The sequence below is a fragment of the Mastigoproctus giganteus genome, chromosome 14 (genome assembly GCF_048544385.1).
Source record: "Mastigoproctus giganteus isolate SK-2022 chromosome 14, ASM4854438v1, whole genome shotgun sequence".
Lineage (NCBI taxonomy): Eukaryota > Metazoa > Arthropoda > Arachnida > Uropygi > Thelyphonidae > Mastigoproctus > Mastigoproctus giganteus.
In genome coordinates, this window is record NC_143588.1 from 32,296,963 (window position 1) to 32,316,623 (window position 19,661).

General features: G+C 38.3%; 1 protein-coding gene across 1 annotated transcript in view; it reads left to right on the forward strand.

The window, feature by feature from the left end:
* Positions 1 to 19,538, forward strand: part of LOC150075054 (chitin synthase chs-2-like) — a 255,891-nt gene extending 236,353 nt beyond the window's left edge. Inside the window, exons 14-15 of the mRNA XM_090389070.1 lie at positions 4,789 to 5,514; positions 19,255 to 19,538. Of these exons, the coding sequence (XP_090245196.1) occupies positions 4,789 to 5,514; positions 19,255 to 19,538 (1,010 nt within the window). The remainder of the gene's footprint in view (positions 1 to 4,788; positions 5,515 to 19,254) is intronic.
* The last annotated feature ends 123 nt before the right edge of the window (positions 19,539 to 19,661 follow it).

The window sequence follows — 19,661 nt, forward strand, 5'->3', positions numbered from 1 at the left end:
AAGGTACATATAATACATACATAGACAAAATTTTAGACTAGTTTTTCTTATATATTTCATACTTTGGAACGGAACCCCTTTATTACTATGGGAGCCATAACTCAGTATTCGCGTTTTCGGTATTCGGCATTTCTCAGGAACGTAATCCCGCGAATAGCGGGGGTTTACTGTATATGTTTATTACATTGCTGCCAACTCTCTGGATTTATGGCAGAGAATCCATTTTTTGACTCGATCTGATCTCTTCTCTGTTTCATAATTGTACTAGAGTTAATACCATCAAGTTTCTTCACTTGCGAAAAAAAAAAAATAATAAAATACACAGTTTTTCTCTACTTTTTTTTGCGAAAAATTAATAGAATATAATTCAAATCAGAACTTAAAATGTGAATTTTTTCTTAATTTTATTAAGAAATACAGCCAAGGTAAACACCAGAGAAAAGTTGGCAGTAATTGTTCAGTTAGCAATAACAAAAAAACAGAGGAGCAGACTTTATTCTGCAGGTTTTCATTTCCAATGTAATGCATATGTTATTGCACAAGAATAATACCCTCTTTCAATTTAAAAAGCATTAAAGATTAATAAAAGAATTTGAAGTTTATTGAAACTAAGATAATTAAAATTTTTTTTTTTTTTTATTACACATTTGCAACTCTTAGATTGCATTACCCATAAAGTTTAGAGCGAGCCAAAACACCCCCATGCCTGTCAATAAAGTAAAGGCTGCCTCCCTCGAAGGTCAAAAAAGCAGGTTGACATGGTTAAAAAAAAAAAAAAAAATCTTTGTATATCTGGGTGGGGATGCAATAATGCAAGTTTACATGTATTGTCAAGGTGGTGATTTATATGCTGATACAATCAAATGAAGCACCTTCAAATATTTAATACTCGTAACAACTATGATTTTGTGTAAAAATTCAGTAAACTGTGGGCTTAGTTTTGCAGCCAGCTGATTTTCTATCATGAATTGCTATGATCAAAGCATGTTTCCTTATAATAATCAAAAAAAAGTCTGCTAGCTCCAGAATTAATAGACAGCATGTTAAATAACTTGGCTGTTGGAAGGGGGTGGTCAATAAGTATTTACACTCACCTAGAAATATATGAGTTTGAGATTTGAAACTTGGTTGACAGTTTCATCCTTCTCTATATATCTATCTTCTACAGTTATACATTCTTCTCATCTGTGGATAAGCTCTTTCAGGGCTCTTGAAGAACTCCTCTCTTTGAGCAAAAAACCAGGCTTCCACTTCATTAATTATCTCCTCATCAGTCTAAAAGTCTGATGAGGAGATAATTAATTTCTTCATTTTAGGGAAGAGGAAGCAGTCTGATGGTGAGAGACTGGGAAAATTAGGTAAGTGTTGCATATTTTCAAAGCCATTCCTGATTGCAGTCAATTGTGGAGCAGCTTTGTGAGCAGGAGCATTGTTGGCTAGGAGGCAGAAAGAACCTTTGGTGAGCATCTCTTCAACTTGATATCCTCACTTAACTTTCCTGGGAGAGTTTCTGTAATACTCCCTAGTGATGCTGTTGCCTTCTGGGAGGTTTTTTTTTTTTTTAGGAGCTGTTGTTTGTTTTGTTGGTTTTTAGGAGCATTAGCAACTAAGGCCATCCTTTCCGCATCCTCCGTATTTGGTGGTGACGGGCTCGAACCCCGGTCTAATCAAGAAGTGTGTGCTGCGCACTGCTGCTCCTTCCCACCTGGCTACGGAGGCGCCTTTTTTAGGAGCATTAGCAACTAAGGCCATGTTGTTCCGGGATATGCGGGGGTCATTCCCTGACCTTTCCGCATTCTCCGTATTTGGTGGTGATGGGCTCAAACCCCGGTTTAATCAAGAAGCGTGTGCTACGCACTACTGCTCCTTCCCACCTGGCTACGGAGGCGCCCGCCTTCTGGGAGGTAATTTCTATGGATGATACATTTGGTCTCCCAGAAGACTTACAACATGACCTTGTTTGGCAGACAATTCAACCTTGGCCTGTTTGGGGATTGGTAAAGATGAATGCCTCCACTGTTTGCTCATCTTTGTTTCTGGGTCATAGTTATGCATTGAGCATTGTCAAAATTCAGTCAAAAAAATCATGAACATTATCTCTACAAATCTTCAACAATTGTGCAGAATCTTTCCTGGGGAAGCTTTTGAGGTGCTGTCAACAATCTCAGACCCTGCTGGGCTGCCACTTTAGACATGTGCAGGAACTAATTCATTATGGCGAAAAGAAACCCATGGCTAATGTTCATTTCATTTGCTGTAAAATTTATGGTCCAAGGACTAGCTGTTCCATTTAATCCACAATGTCAGAGTCGAGATGGGTCTTCCTTCTTTTTAGGCCATCGTGCACACTGCTTTGCTCACATCTGAACTGCCTTTTCAAGTTTTTCAGTCTCATGTCATGGGCAATCCTCCCTATGTACATCTTCCATCTGCTCATGGATTTTTGTTTCCTTGTTTTGCAAATGAAGAAATTTTATAACAGGTTGGACCTGAACCTTCTCCAGCATACCTCCTCTCACTATATCATAGCTCTACTTCAGTAATTAGATGTAGAAAAATAAATATACATTAACTTATGAGACTTAAGTAGTGTATATGTACATATATCATCTGTAGAAGCAATATGACAAAAATTTAAAAAATAAGTGAAGAAACAAATAACAAAGACAGAAGTATAAATGGAAGGAATATGTATCAAAAAATTTTGAAAAATATAAAATATTAAGTATGGAAGCCAATAAATAATAAATTTATACCAACACCACACTTAATATTTAAAAAATATTTTAAATACATATTCCTTCCACTTCTGTCTTCGTTATTTATTTGTTTTTTCACTAATTCCCCCCCCCCAAATATTGCTATTATGCAACATGTTATTGATTACTACTTATGCAGCCAATTACGTTCTCAGTCATCTCTATCTTTCTTTATTATTAAACATATTTTAAATACATATTCCTGTAAAGTACCTGCATGGCAACCCAAAGGTCGTGGGTTCGAACCCCGCCTCGGGCTTGGATCACAGTAAAATTCAAAACCCTTGGGAGGTGCATTATAGCCATAGAAGCTGATGCGCCAACAAAAAAATGTACATATATTAGTATTAGTAACGGCCGCATGGTGCAAGAAAGCCTAGGGCTTATGCTGCACCAACCAAAAAAAAAAAAAAAATCCGAACAAAACAATGATAAAAACAAAAAATAAATAATTAAATAAAATAAATAACTAAATAATAATAATTAAAATATATATATATATAAATAAAATAAAATATAAATAAAAAGGAAATTAAACCTATCATCCTATGCGCTTCCCTTACCCAAAAGTACTATCCAGATGACCTTTGAATTTCCCCAAACTGTCGGCCTCTACCACCCATGAAGGCAACTTATTCCAGCATTTTATAACTCGCTGGCTAAAATAAAACTTCCTGCAGTCCAATCTAAACATATAACATATATATAACATTAAATCCTTAACTCATTATTTATAAGTGAGGGTAAATACTTATCGGCTGCCTAATTGTATTTGGAGAATAATATATACATATATAAATAGTTTCCAGAGTGATGTACCAGATGCTCAGACAATCCAAACAGAAATCCACAAAGAGAAAAATGTTAGATAACCTAATGTTTAAAAGTTTACTACCTTTATAAAATGTATTTTGTGACAAAATTTAAAATCTCTACTACAGTTTCAATTTAAAAAAAAAAAAAATTTTGCTTTTTTCCTAAAAATATCCCATTTTCCTCTTGCATACAAATATTTGATCACCACCTTTTTGAAAAGCAAAAGTTGGCAGCTGTCACTGAATGAACTACTGATATCTACTTAAATTATTACAAAGTTATAGTGCATTAAGAAATTTTAGCTATAGCAGAAATATCTTTTAAGATATTTCTATTATTTTTATATTTCTGTTGTATTTATATTTTGTGGAACATGGTATCCACATTTTGTGGAACATAAGTGTGTAAGTGCAATAAACATGTTTTAGGTGCTTTCAATTCATTACTTTTTAAAATTATAATGAAGTGAATTATTCAGTGCAAATGAATATTTATAGCTGTGATTGGCAAACTTCTCTGCATAGCAAGTCAATATATGATTTCTGCATCATGAGTTGGCTAAGTTCAAAATTTTGAATGATAATGAAAAATCAGACTTCCAGTTGTAGCTCCATATAGTGAGTAGTTCATACACTTGGGTTCTGTGTTTATATAGCTGCATGGGCTATAATCTTAACTCTCATTATCTTAAAGTTCCCAGTAAACAACTTTTTTTAAAAAATTTTGTTGTGGACGTTTTAAGAATAGCTACAGTTTAAATGCATTAGTGGAGATACATAACTCCTGCAACACCCTTATTTTTAATTTATTGCCCTTTTCTTCCTGTAGTTATATACTATTTTCTTTCTTACTTGGCTTGGTCATTCTGGATGATTTTCCTTAATTCATTCAATAGTTTTATTAAAACATGTAGCTTGTATATGCAGTGCAGATACCAATGTTTGGTTTACTTTGTTTTTCTTACGTTCTTTGTGTATCCTTCTCTTTAATACATATTAATTTAAACTTAATTTCAGTATACACACACATATGCTATTTTTTTTTTTTTTTAAGTTTATTTTATTGGGTCAGCCAGCTCATGACTGGGAAATTCATTGACTTGCAGTTCATAAGTTGTCAACCACATCTACACAGAATGAAATTTTAAGCAAAATTTACTATTTAAAATTCTGAAGTTTTTTCACTCATACTTTGATTCGTGTTATTCAAACAGAACAATCAGAAAAAGATAATGTGGAAAACAGCAGTTGGTTAAATGAAGAAAAATTGAGTCCCTGTAAAGAGGAATACCTATCTAATAGTGAAAGACATTTCTGGGAAGATCTTATAGCCAAATACTTACTACCACTTGAAAAGAATAAAGAACAAGAAAAAACTGTGGCTCAAGAACTTAAGAATTTGAGAAACAAAGTGGTCTTTGTGTTCTTGATGGGAAATGCATTATTTGTTCTAATAGTACTCTTGCTGCAATCAAAGAAGGACACACTCCATATTAACTGGCCTCTTGGACAGAAAGCCAATGTCAGTTATACACCTTTTAATAATATAGTTACCATTTCTGTTGAGCCCCTTAAGCTAGAACCAATTGGATTAGTTTTTGCTCTCTTCTTTGCATTAATTCTTGTTATTCAATTCTTTGGTATGTTATTCCACCGACTCGGAACTTTGTCACATATTTTATCTTCAACAGATATTGAACTATTTAACAAAAAAATAGAAGACATGAACGATGACGCTTTTATTGAAAAGTATGGTGTTGAAATTGTGAAAGAAATTCAAAAACTTCGACCAAGTGACCATGATGATGCCAAGCAGCAAAAAAAAGGTTGCAGAAGAAAAACAGTTCATGAACTAGAAAATTATCAGAAACATAAACCAAAAATTGATACTCTTGATGCCGCTTTCTACAGACAAATCACTGGTGCAGCAGGGACACATGGTGAGTAGTTATTTCATTCAACATAACAGTATTAGTGTTATACAACAATCAGAATTGAAATTTGCCTAATAACTGCAATTAGAATAAATTGTTTTAATTATATTCTGCATTATTGTACAGAGTATGTCTACTTCTGTAGAAAGTCAGTTATTTGACAAATTACCAAAAAATGGAGGGAAGATTTACTTAGCTTGCACAGAAATAATGTTTTGGTGTGGCCAACAACGGTGAAGTGTTGTTAGTCAAGAAAACCATACTTACATTCATATGAAACACTCCATGGCACTGTACACTACTTTATGGTATTCAGTATACAGGTTGTCTCAAAAATGACACAAGACAGTAATTAGTGGCAAACATTGATTTGATGTAATATTAACAATGGAGTATGAGACGGATGCATTTCATGATGTTACAACAAATGCTTGAAGGTTCCACCATAAGACGTGATGCATGCGTGACACCGAAGCAGCATGGATTGGCGGACACGGTCAAACACACCTGGAGTTTCTTCGACAGCAGCAGCAGTGCAGACGAGTCTCGCCCCGAATCCATTTCTGTCTCCACAGGCGATTCATACACGATAGATATGAGGGCCCCCACAGAAAGAAATCAAGGCTCAATAAATCAGGTCAGCGTGGGGCCAGGCAACAGGTCCACCACGGCCAATCCATTGACGCCCAAAATGCCTGTTCAAATGGTCACGAACACACCTTCCATAATGGGCAGGCATCCTATCATGTTGAAACCAAATGTTGCATCTCACATTTACTGGAACATCGTCAAGTAACCCTGGTAGAACTTGTTCAAGAAAGATCCGATATTTAGCAGAGTTCGTGCGGGATGGTAACAAGTATGGGCCGACTAAGCAGTCACCGACCATACCTGCCCATACATTTATTGCGAAGCAGTGTTGTGCCGCATGGGGACACACACCATGTGGGTTGTCGTGAGCCCACACATGAGCATTGTGCTGATTGAATAAGCCTTCCTGAGTGAAATATCCGTGAACAAAACATAGGCTGGAAAATTCAAGTCTTGTTGAACACTTTCCTGGAGAAACCACTGTGCAAAAGCCACACGTGCAGGATGATCTTGGGGGAGCAGTAACTGAACTCTTTGGAGATGAAAGGGGTGTAAGGAATCATCGTGCCATACACGCTGTACACTGCAACAAGACACTCCTAAGGCAGAGGCAACGGCACGTGTGCTGGTAGTAGGATTATTCTGGACGGCATTCAACACACTTGCTTCCATGGCGGGAGTTCGCGTCGAATGTGGTCTGCCCGCACTACACCTGTTACCTCTAAATGACCCATAGTCGTACAAATTTTGATGCGCATGGGCAAACAAACGGTAGTCCGGTACATGTCTGTCTAGGAAGCGTTCTCCATAAATTCGTTGAGCGGCTAGTTATTGCCCTCTGCTAATCCACACACTAGGTGATGTCTGCCAGCTCACAGTTCGTATATCAATGCATGCTCTTCGTGCGGCGACTACTGCTTGAATGAGTAAACCAGAAATTTTCCCTCTCACAAACTGATGAACAGCGGCATGTACCAACTTACGGCGACGTTTCCAGTTATGGGTTCCTGTGCGATTCACATTCCTTTAGATGTTACCTCCCTCCCCTAAACGTTTGTACCAATATTTTTGAGACACCCTGTATATAAATATGGTTTTAACAATTTTTATGGGAAATGAAAATGTGGTTATAATCATTATTAAATTAAATGTAGGAAACACTTGAACCACAAAATATATACAGCAAATTAATTAATGCTCTTAACAGGGCTATGGGTACTATTCTGCTCCTATGACCACTATGTCTATATCAAAATAAAAATGAAATATAAAAATAAGATAAGAGAAGGGCTATAGCAACATTCCTAGGGCAAAGAATGCACAGCATTAGGAGTGTTTTTCTGTTCTTAATTTCATTTTATTTTTGTTTTGATATAGGGATGGTTAGGTTCATAGGAGGAGCCTAACCACCCCAAAATAGCACCTTACCACACATATAACTGTATTAACAGCGTTAATTAATTTTCCGTATTTATTGTGTGTTCAAATGTTTCTTAAAGTATGGTTTTGTTAACTTACAACACTTAACAACGCTGCTTCTATTGGAATGAGCAGCACCCTGGAAGTCGAGGTACTGAGAATTTCCGGGGGTTCCTAGGAGTCATCATGGAACAAGTAAATACACGGGTTGTGTCAGGGAAACTAAGAGTAGGAATGGGTGCATGTATACCAATGCTAGGAGTATAGTAAATAAAGTTGATGAATTTGAGGTGCTGGTGAAGACATCAAAGGCTGATGTTGGGATATTGTTGTTATTTGGTTTTTAGGAGCATTAGCAACTAACACCATATTGCTCTGGGATATGCGGTGGTCATTCCCTGACTTTTCCGCATCCTCCGTATTTGGTGGTGACGGGCTCGAACCCCGGTCTAATCAAGAAGCGTGTATTACACTCACTGCTGCTCCTTCCCACCTGGCTACGGAGGCACGCGGTTGGGATATTAGAGACATTGCAGTGTACAGAAAGGTTATAGAGGGAGGAACCTGTTAGTTTGTTTGTTTGTTATTTGGTTTTTAGGAGCATTAGCAACTAAGGCCATATTGCTCTGGGATATGCAGTGGTCATTCCCTGACCTTTCCGCATCCTCCGTATTTGGTGGTGACGGGCTCGAACCCCGGTATAATCAAGGAGCGTGTGCTACGCACTGGTGCTCCTTCCCACCTGGCTATGGAGGCGCCTGAGCCTGTTAATAAAGAAACACAAACTCCAAGGAACTACAGCCAGTCGATATGGGTGGACAGTGCAGTGTTGAGTCAATTTGGTGTGACATAAACACTGGGAAAGGGAAAGTAGGAGTGTGTTATAGGCTCAATAACTCTGATGAGTACAATAAACAACTGTACAGTGAATTACACTGGGCCAGTAAGTCTTATAACGGGGGATTTTAACTTCCCAGATATAGACTGTAACTTGCAGATTGGTCATTCACACACTAGCAAGGCTTTTGTGGATTTATTGGATGATTGTTTTCTACAGCAACATGTTCGAGAGGCAACCAGAGTGAGTAATACTCTTGATCTGATTATCAGAAATGATTCTTTGTGCATTAAGAATCTGCAGAGATAAAGGAATTATTAGGTGGCAGTGATCACAGTGTACCGATGTGGAATTTACTTAAAAGTGTAACTACCATCAGGGGTAAAAGGAAGGGTTTTTACTTTTGTAAAGGTGATTATAGTGGTCTCAGAGATTTTTTAAATTTTACACAGTGGGACCAACTGGTGATGTTACCAACAGCTAATTCTAAATGAGAAACATTCAAGGAATTAATCTTGGAAGCTACTAGACTTTCATACCAACTAAGAAATACTGTTCAAGGTATAGGCCTAAATTGATGTCAGATGACCTAACGAGACTTGTGGCAGAGAAGAAAAATGCATGGGATGCATATAAATTATCAGGAGCAACCTTTGGCAAACAATGCAAAGAAAAACAGTAAAGACTGCTTTACTTATGTAAACTCTAAAAGGAACTGGATGAATCAGATTGGTCTACTTGATATCGACAGTTCGATTGTTGACGAACCTGCCTAGGTAGCTGAAAAACAATGAATAATTTGCCTCTAGGAGGTCTGTAGGGAAGTGGAGGCCAGAAGCTTTTTGAACTCTGGACAGGAGCTAAATGATTTTGTAATAACTTAGAGTAAATTGGAGGAGAAATTGAACATAAGAAAGGCACCTGCGGTGGATGGGATCTATCCAGTTATATTAAAGGAGGCGGCAAAGCAACTAAGCAAACCCTTAGCCATAATTATGAAAGCTTCCTTGGACTCAGCGAAACCCCATGGACTGGAGATGTGCAAATGTCCCCAATTCACTAAGGGGTATCAAAGGGTGACACGAGTAATTACAGACCCGTTAATTTGACTTCTGTTCCAGGGAAAATAATGGAGTCTGGTTAAAGAAGCATTGCAGGATCATCTAGACCGACCAAACTGCCTCAGCTGGGATTCCAACATCCAGTAAGCTGGCCATTCCAGCAATGCCTCTCAGTGTGGGAGACACTAGCTCCCTGCATCAGTTCACGTCAATCCTTTACAAGAATTTAGTGGCATTCAACAACCACTACTCCAACAGGTTTTACCAAGGCTGCTGGGAACTCTCGGTAAGCCTTGAAACTATTACAACAGCTCTCCTCGTTGAGAATGAGAAGATAAGGACAGTCAATGAAGAGATAGAAAATAAATCCTGAATTCTGCAGAAGGTCCTAGACCTCTCTAAGCTCCATCAGCCTCCACTCGTTGATGAGGTTCTGGATCAAACCATAGCACCAATACCTCCTTTAGCCCGCTCATATGCCAGTGATGTAAAAACGAACCTCCCAGCCCCTTCTATGACAGCCTCTACTCGGGAGCAACTACCACCAGCCGACAGAACCCTCAGCTTATTCTTCTGCTGAGGGCTTCAGAAGTCTGAACTCAAGACAGTGAGGATGCACTGGATGAGAACTCATCCAGTGCACCCTCAAGAACTACAAAACAGTAAAGGTGAAAACCCTACAAACCATCTATAGTCGTGGGGTTCTTTTGGAGACAACCAACAAGGATGACCTTGACAACATCTCCACCGCTGGATGCCTGCAGTCTGCTGGAGTACACTCAAGCTCTCCAACCCTTCCATCCTTATTTATGACATCCCTAGTGGGCTCTCCAATAACAAAATCCTCGAGGAACTATACCATAAGAATTTAATGGATTTTGGCTTCTCCTTTGAAGAAGTAAAGAGTAATATCACACTCAGATTCACCATCAAAGCAAATTCAAGTACATCTACACACCCTCCCACCAACACTCTATAGGAACATGATGTCTGAACAGAATTTTTATAGGCTAAAACTCACACAAATTTAGACCATTTACAGTGGTCACCAGATGCTTTCTCTGCTTGGGGTATGGACACACCTCAATCCACTATACTCCCACGTAAACACAGAGTGTCCAAACAAGGATGAACCTTCTAGCTGCATTAATTGCAAGCGATGACGCAGAGAACATAACCAGTCAGGTATGTAGCTTTCCCTAAATACCAACGTGCCTTGGAACTAGTAAGAACAAGGACCTCTGATGGCTGAATCCCACACGTTGACTCCTCAGACTACCTTGAATCTTGTCCCAGTCGCTAATGGTCAAACACTCACCAATCCTGCTCTGAACAGCAATAAACTGAAAATCATGCAGACCAACGGTCAGCATTCACGAGCTGTTGCAGACGAGATTAGAATGGCTGCTGAGAATCAATCTGTTGACATCATCTCCATCCAAGAACCTTATGCTTCCAGAATCCCCACGGGCGAAGGCCACAAAATTATGGGGTACTCAATGCATACCAGTGGTACCTGTCAAGGTGGATCCAAAAACTTGTATTGTGGTGCTAAACAATGAACTGGACATATTGGTTATCCACGGACTCTGCACACAGTTTGCCACAAGTATTCAGCTCCGCTCCTCTTTTTCTTTTTGCCTAATCTCATTATACTGCCCTCCTTCTATAGACTTTGCTAACTCACTCAACTACTTGGAGTATGCGCTTGATTTTCTGAGTGCCAGGAATACAATTATTACAGATGTCAATGCAAAATCCACTTTCTGGCACTCCCCAGCTACTGATCGCCTGCTGCTCAAGGATCTGATACTAACCAGAAACTTAGCACTTCACAACCAATCTAATCAGCTAACCACATATTGTAGCTAAACTAGACAAACCAACATTGATATCACAACTTCAACTAATGATCTACGAACGCAGATCAGTGACTGGACAAAGAGTGATCATAGGATCATTCTCTTTTACCTCTCTCTCTCTCAACAACCCCTCCTTGCCGACCGGGCTAGCCAGGTGGATAAAGTGCCTGCCTGGCAACCCAAAGGTCGCGGGTTTGATTCCCGCCTCGGGCTTGGATCAAATTACTGCAAAAACCTTAGGAGGTGAATTATGGCCACAGAAGCCTATGCGCCAACAAATACCAAAAAAAAAAAAAAAAAACACCCCTCCTGCTGCCTCCATGTTAGACTGACTGACTTTGTGCAATTCTCAACTAAAAAGATCAACTGGAAAGCCTTTGACGAACTAATCAGGCGCAAATCCCAAACACAGATCACTTTTTCCCTTCTAATCTCATGCTCCTTTACAAGGAGCATGAGACTAGAAGGGAAAAAGACTGGATGAAAAACTTATTTCTCGCATTCTGCTTCTCTGAACCAGGGGCCTCCCACAGCAGGGCAGCCCCTTTTTCTCAAAAAAAAAAATATATATATTTATTATTTAATTTATTTTTCTCCTTCTTCTCCTGCTCTCTCTCTCATTCTACCCTGGGTTGGGACTCCCCTGGGCCAGGGAAGTCTCATTCTTCACTCCCCCCCTCTTCGTCTTTAGATAGTCCCACTTCCCCCCTGGGAAACCCATTCCTAAGGGGAGTGAGCAGATAGTAGGTACGAGTGCCTGGAAGCAGCCATCCTGTTGATGGCTGCTTTCAGGTAGCCAAGAGGCCAATACACAACACAGTAAGACAAGACACACACACACACACAGTATTTATTTTCTTTCCTCTCTCAACTATCCTTTTCCTCCAGTGCAGGAAAAATTTCCAGTGCAAATTTTTTTTTTTTTCACTGCACACAAGGGCCTCAGCCTTCAGTCTGGTAAAAAAAAAAGTAAAAAGTAACGAGGCAGAGTTGAACTTATTTGTTATTTGGCTTTTAGGAGCATTAGCAAGTAAGGCCATAATTGCTCGGGAGATATGCGGTGGTCATTCCGTGACCTTTCCAAATCCTCTGTATTTGGTGGTGACGGGCTCGAACCCCGGTCTAATTAAGAAGCATGTGCTATGCACTGCTGCTCCTTCCCACCTGGCTACGGAGGCGCCTGTTGAACTTATGTTCTAGGAGCCGCCCACATATAATACTTACATCCATAGACTGGCAGTGTCCAACCACTGGTCTAGATGACCAGTGGTTGGACACTAGCCCCCTTAGTCTAATTTCTGTTCCAAGAAAAATAATGGAATCACTGGTTAAGGACACGAAGGTTGGCAGGGTGCATATACACTAACGCAAGAAGCATAGTAAATAAATTAGATGAATTTGAAGTACAGGTAGTTCTTAACTTTACGAGTTAATTCGTTTGTAGCACGCGCTTGTGAAGCGGGAATTTGTTTTACATAGACATAAAGTTAAAAATAGGGGTTACGTTTTCAACAATGAAATTAGTTAGTTTAAACAATGATTGATTTATCGAAAGAAATGAATATGTAGCCTGTAAAATCAAGCAAATATTTACGCCTTACAAACGTTAAAAGAATGTTTATTCTTCATCATCGACTAAATGCACACTTTGATCACTCATTATTGGCTTGGCACTCGGTTTGTTGCACAAGGAGTCGTCGTCGTCTTCAGAAATGCTTCAAGAGGCATTTGTTTCCAAGATTGTCTTTTACGACTGCATGCATAAGAATTTTTTTACAGCACACAAATTGTAACTAATACGATTCGCGTGGAGTAACAAGTTTACGAAGCTTTAAAAAAAAAAGGAATGAAGAGAAAATTCTGAAAATGTATTTGATTGAAGATTTCAGTAAAGGGGAAACACATTTCACCATACGTAAAGAACCGCAAAATTCCAGCTATCGGTATTTTCGCAAATGCAAGAAGATAGTTTACTAGCCGTTTATAATTGCTTGCAGTAACAGAAAGGCCCAATAAACTGGAAAGGGCAAATCGTTTTTATTGTTTTATGATTGTGATCTCCAGAAATATGCTTTAGAAAAATATCACAAAGGCATTTAAAATTGATTCTTATAACGGAACATATGATAATGATGGAAGTGTGCATTTTAATGATTTGAACTGGTAAACAAACAATTTACAAACCACACTCATGCCCTTTTATATGGCCTTAAAAATGACATTTTAGACAGATAAACAGCTTAGTGGTACATCGAAAATTTCAACTTCCGCGATCTTGAAACGAATTACCAAAAAACAATGCATTATTGGGTTCACATTACGATATTTTAACGATACGAACATTAATTGCAAAAAATGAATGTGTAACATTTATTTTTTGCAATTAATGTTCATATTTTCGATTTTGTTGATACTTCAGAAGAAAAAAAACTCGTAAACCCAGAACTGTCTGTATTGGTTATTTGAAGTGCATAAAATACTGACATTGTATGGATATATGAAAGACATGGTTTCACCCAGATGTAAGAGATGCTGAATTTGAATATGAGATGTACGTTTACAGAAAGGACAGTCAGGATGGTATGCTGTTAGTTAACATGCAAATCATAAGCAGTGCAACTGGTGGACATTGCTGACCAGTGCAATGTGGAGTCAGTTTGGTGTGACATAAGCAGTGGGAAAACAAAAATGACAGTAGGAGTGGGTTATAGATCTAGTGATTGTGATGAATATAATGAACATCTGTACATACAAATAGTGGGACCTTAAATCAGATTTTATATTGGGGATTTTAACTTTCCAAATATTCACTGGAACTCGTGGGTTGATCACTCATTTGTAGCAAAGCTTTTGTGGATTTATTGGATGACTATTTTCTAAACCAGATGCAACACTTGCATTTTCTCAATTATCAGCAGTGATAATTGGGAAAAATGCATTAAGAATCTGCAAATAAAAGAACCATTATTTCGGCAGTCATCATAATATATAATATATGATGGGGCATTTACTTAAACCGGAATCAGTTGGGATCGATTCAATCCCAAGAATATTTAAGTAATTCTCCCCCCTCAATGCTGAAACTTCCAATAGCTGTTTTTAAAAATGTTTTCTTTGAATTTTTCACAGTAAATTTCAGAAATATCTGTTAATTATCATGCAATTATAAGAAATTATTAAGTTAAACCTAATTATATACACGTGTGATTTACATACATCATGTTGATACATTGATAGCAAGCTCTTTTCGGCTGTACACTTTATTCCAGTCCGTAATGTCAACAGTTTAATTCCGGATAATACATCAAACTGTTGACGTGTGTACTTCTCTTACTGATATTGTCTCATCTAATCACAGTGTACAGTGAAAGGTACGGTTTTTAAAGTTGCATTTGCTTGTTGGCAAACAAATGCAACTTTAAAAATTGTGCCCACATAAAAGACTGCCGGACAGATTTGAGCAGTGTGGTATTAATGGCAAGTTACTGCTACAGATAAAAGACAGAATTGTTATTAATGGATATTGCTTCTCTTGAAAAAATGTTATTAGTAGCATCTTCCAGGGCTTAGTGCTGTGCCAATTGTTGCTTTCTATATTTATTAATGACATCGACGATGGCATATCAAGTTTAAAATTTAAGTTTGCGGATGATATAAGGCAACAGGCTGGTTGATAAACAGGATACTACTGCATTAAGACCTAAAAAATTAGGCAGTTGGGATGAGAATTGAAGTTTAACCTTGACAAATATAATGTACTGCACACAAGTAGCAGTAATCCCAGGTTAACGTTACCAACTGTAGTATTACTCTCAGGAAAGTGAATAACGTAGTCGGATGCAAACGTTTAGGGGAGGTTTGTTTGTTATTTGGAGCATTAGCAACTAAGGCCATATTGCTCCGGGAATATGCGGTGGTCATTCCCTGACCTTTCCGTATTTGGTGGTGACGGGCTCGAACCCCGGTCTAATCAAGAAGCGCGTGCTACGCACTGCTGTTCCTTCCCACCTGGCTACGGAGGCGCCTACGTAGTCGGATATGAAGTTCTCTCAATAGAAAAGGTCACGGGGTTTTGTGAATGATGTACAGAAATCTTGCCAGCAGTGATCAGGAGGTGAATTTTCCATTCTATTAGGCAATGGTTAGACCACATCTTCAGTACTGCATACAGGTCTGGAATCCTCATTTTAAGGATATGGCTCTATTGGAATGGGTGCAGAGAAGAGCAACATAAAGGAGATGACAGCTGGTTTTTTTTTTTTTTTAGGAGCATTAGCAACTAAGTCCATATTGCTCCTGGGGTATAAGAGCTGAGTAAGTAGTAAAAATGAAAATCTTTAAAAATGGGAGTTTCAAGAAAAATAAATAGAATTACCGTCTTTCTTCGATTCTAAGACTAATTTTTTTTCCCCCTATAAACGTCTCTAAAAACGGGATGCGTCTTAGAATCAGTGGCATCTTACAATTGCAGTTTTTTTTCAAATTTTTCCATGCTTTGCACAGTACCACAGGAAACCCCGCTTCCAAGTTATCGCATTCTCCAATTCCATTGGAGAATAAAATAAAGTGGCATGGGTGATTTCGCATGCTTTCGAAATGTGAAGCCACCATTATTTCATTATAGTGGAACTCACTCAGCGAAAACTAGGCAGTTTTGTTTGTATCTTCGAAAGTAAGAAGTGGAGTTATTGTATTTCGTTAATTTTGATCCCTTACTGCACATTAAAATGTCAAAAAGATTACACTACGAAGCTGTATGCAAAAGAACATGGAAATAGAGCTGCGGGTCGGCATTTTGACATTAGTGAAATAAATGTTCGTCATTGGAGAAAAGATCGCAATTCCATATTTTCGTGCAAAGCAACAACCAAGTGCTTTACAGGGCCTAAGAATGGAAGATTTCCACAAGTCGATGAAGCTGTGAAACATTTTGTAACGGAGACACATGCAAAAGGATTACCCATCACTCGACAAGCCATGCAATTGAAAGCCGGAGAAATTGCCAAGTCCCTCAGAATAGAGAAAATAATTTTTAAAGGCTTTTTAAAGACTCATGCATCGTAGTAGATTATCGTTAACGCGCCGAACATCTATTTGTCAAATAATTCCTGCAGAATTTCAACAGAAGCTGATGAAATTAAGGGAAAAAAGTAACTATGAGTTTAGTCAAATTGGAAATGCTCATGAAACCCCAGTCTTCTTCGATATGCCTCAAAATTACACAGTCAACACTAAAGAAATTAAGATTATAAGCACGGGCTACGAAAAACAGCATACCACTGTGATGCTATGCATCACCGCTGTGATGCTATGCATCACCGCTGGTGGTCGAAAGTTGCCACCATATTTAATTGTAAATAAAAAAACCATACCGAAGAATGAAATTTTTCCCCAAAGATGTCACTGTGCATGCACAAAAAAATGAATGGATGTCAGCAGAACTTATGGAAGACTGGCTAAATGCTGTGTGGAATAGACATCCTGGAAGTCTTCGTAACCCACCTAGCATGCTAGTACTTGATGCATTTTGTGGACATTTGTCCGAACGTGTCAAAAATAAAATCGTACAAAAACGTGACTTAGTGGTGATTCCTGGTGGCATGACTGGCCAACTGCAGCCACTCGACGTTTCAGTCAACAAACCATTTAAGGATTACTTGAGAAAGGAATATGAATCCTGGCTGTTGACCGACAACCTTCCATGACGCCTTCCAGAAAAATTAAGAAAGTGCCGGCATCAAAATTGGCGGAATGGGTATCAACAGCTTGGAAGATAATCCCAGAAAGAATAGTAAAGCACTCATTTAAAAAAATGTTGCATCACCAATGCTCTCGATGACTCAGAAGATATATTATGGGATAATGAAGATAACGACGGCTCAGAAGAATCTGACCCTGAATGTGAAGTAAATTCTGATATCGATCTGAGAAGATTCAGAAGGAAGTGATGAATAACATACCTACTGATAAATACCGGTACTGTTGTTGTTAGTAAATTGAATTCTATTATAATAAAAATATTTGTTAGATTTATTTTAGTGTTTTATTTTATTTATTTTTCTTAGAATCAAAGTATTTTTTTTCTGAAATTAAGGTGCAAATCAATGGCATCTTAGAATCGAAGAAATACGGAAACAATAGTAAGATGATATAACAAATGAAAACCAACAGAAAAAATCTGGGGCAATAAATATCCATTAAAAGATTAAGTGAAGCAAACTTCAGATGGAATAAACATGTAGAAAGAATGTAATAGGCTTAGAATGATGATGTAAAATATAATACTTTTCCATATGCCGGGTGGTTATAAAATAAGTTTCCCTATTCAGGAGACCGTAGTGTCAAAACGGTTAGAGATAACGCTGTGAAAATCAGTAGTATGTCATTTAGGGTATGGGGGAAGCGATTTGTAGAAGGGGGAACAATAGTTCAAATTTCTGCCACCAGGGAAGAAATTGGCACTGTAAACATAAGATGGAATACTTAACTTAGGATTAGATTTTAATATCAGAACTTAGAAATCTACATATATTGTTCTATGTGCTTTCCTTCACTTGAGATGACATTCTGAAACTGCATGTGACAGTTTTGCATAGAATCTCATAGGTGATGTGGGCTACATGCTGTTTAATGCTTGCTTTCAAATCGACAAGCATCTGTATGCTGCCACAGTAAACTCTGTCTTTCAGGTATCCCCACAGCCAGAAATCACAGGGATTGAGATCTGCTGATCGGGCTGGCCTTATGCAAAAAATCTCTAGAAATGATGCGATCATTTCCAAACGTTGAACGAAGCAGTTCCTTCACTTGACATGGGGAGGGGTACCATCTTGCATGAACTCCAAGCATTGCCTCTCTTGCAGAGCAGGAATAATGTGATCTCTTTAAAGAGCACAGTACCGTACACGTTACGGACCACGAGGTGTAGACTCTTCAAAGAAAAATGGTCCAATTATAAACTCTGCTGTGAATCCACACCATACTAATGTATGGAATTTGTAGTGGTCTTTCATTCACAGCAGATGGATGAGAAGTTACCCAAATTCGGCAGTTTTGTGCATTTACAGCCCCATGAAGAGTGGAATGTGCCTCACAAGATCATTTCAGCCCATGTATTGTCAAGTTCCATACGAGCCAGAAATCACAGAGCAAAGTCTATTCGTTGTTGCTGATCACAAAGACTTTAGTTCTTGCACTACGTGAATATTGTACGGTAACCATCGTAAAATTATTTGAAGCACTTTATGTACAGTAAACCAAGAAAGGTTCAAGTCTCTTGACACCTCTGGCATTGCTGACTGGTAGTGTTTTGCATTCTGACCTGGAGGCCATTGCAACCACCACTACCTCCGTTCTAATACGTGGTCATCCCCTAAACTCCCCAGTCGCTTCAAATTTCTTTATTAGTTTTCGAAACCCCACTGACGTCAAAGGTCCTCTACGCAAACCTTTCAGTTTCCGACATTCACATAGTGCTTCATTAGCGTTACTATTATTCTGGTAGAACAGTTTTACTAAAAGAGCACATTCCTCCTTTTTTGTAAGAGGCATAATGGTTATTGCGGTGGCATTTCCCTTTCTGCCTTTATTTAGCATGAAGTAAATGACAACTTTTACATATGTGCAGCGCCGTTTTCTCCTGGTGGCGGAAATTTGAACAATTTTTTTTCTTCTACAATTCGGTTCCCCATACCCTAAAGGAAATACCCACCGATTTTCACAACGCTAACTCTAACCGTTTTGACACTAGGGTCTCCTGAATAGGGAAACTTATTTTCTACCAATGTAGGATATACTATACAGTAAGGCCAAAGGTGGTCCCTACTACATATTAGGTTTTTCAATTAAAAGCCCTTTTTGGCAACTATCTGTATGTATATATGTCTGAACTGTATGTAATTTTTTAAAACAGTCTGTCATTAATAAAACAGACCTAACAATGGCTGTCATTCTTCATATTTTTATTTATTTGCAGGTACCCCTGCTTTATCCCAACTGACTCGTCGTATTAGTGGTGTCCGAAAAAAAAGTATTCTCAAAACACTTGAGAGGCGTTGTAGCAATGTCGTTCATAGAAGACTGTCTCAAGTTACACCAATCCAAGAATCCTTGCAAAGAGCAGACATAGATAGTCTGCGTCGTCTAAGCAGAGCATTTGCTTCTTCTCCGATTGGAACTTTAAGGGGAGAAAGCAATGCTGGCTATGACGATTCATATGATGAAAACATTACCGAAAGAAGTATCACTCAGTTTTCATAAATTAAGTGGTGAACAATATATTAACAATAATTTTGTAAATTTGGTTGACTACTAATGAATTTTGAAATCAGTTGTAGCACTTGTGCATAATGCAAATCACAAACAATAAAAAATTCAGTAGTA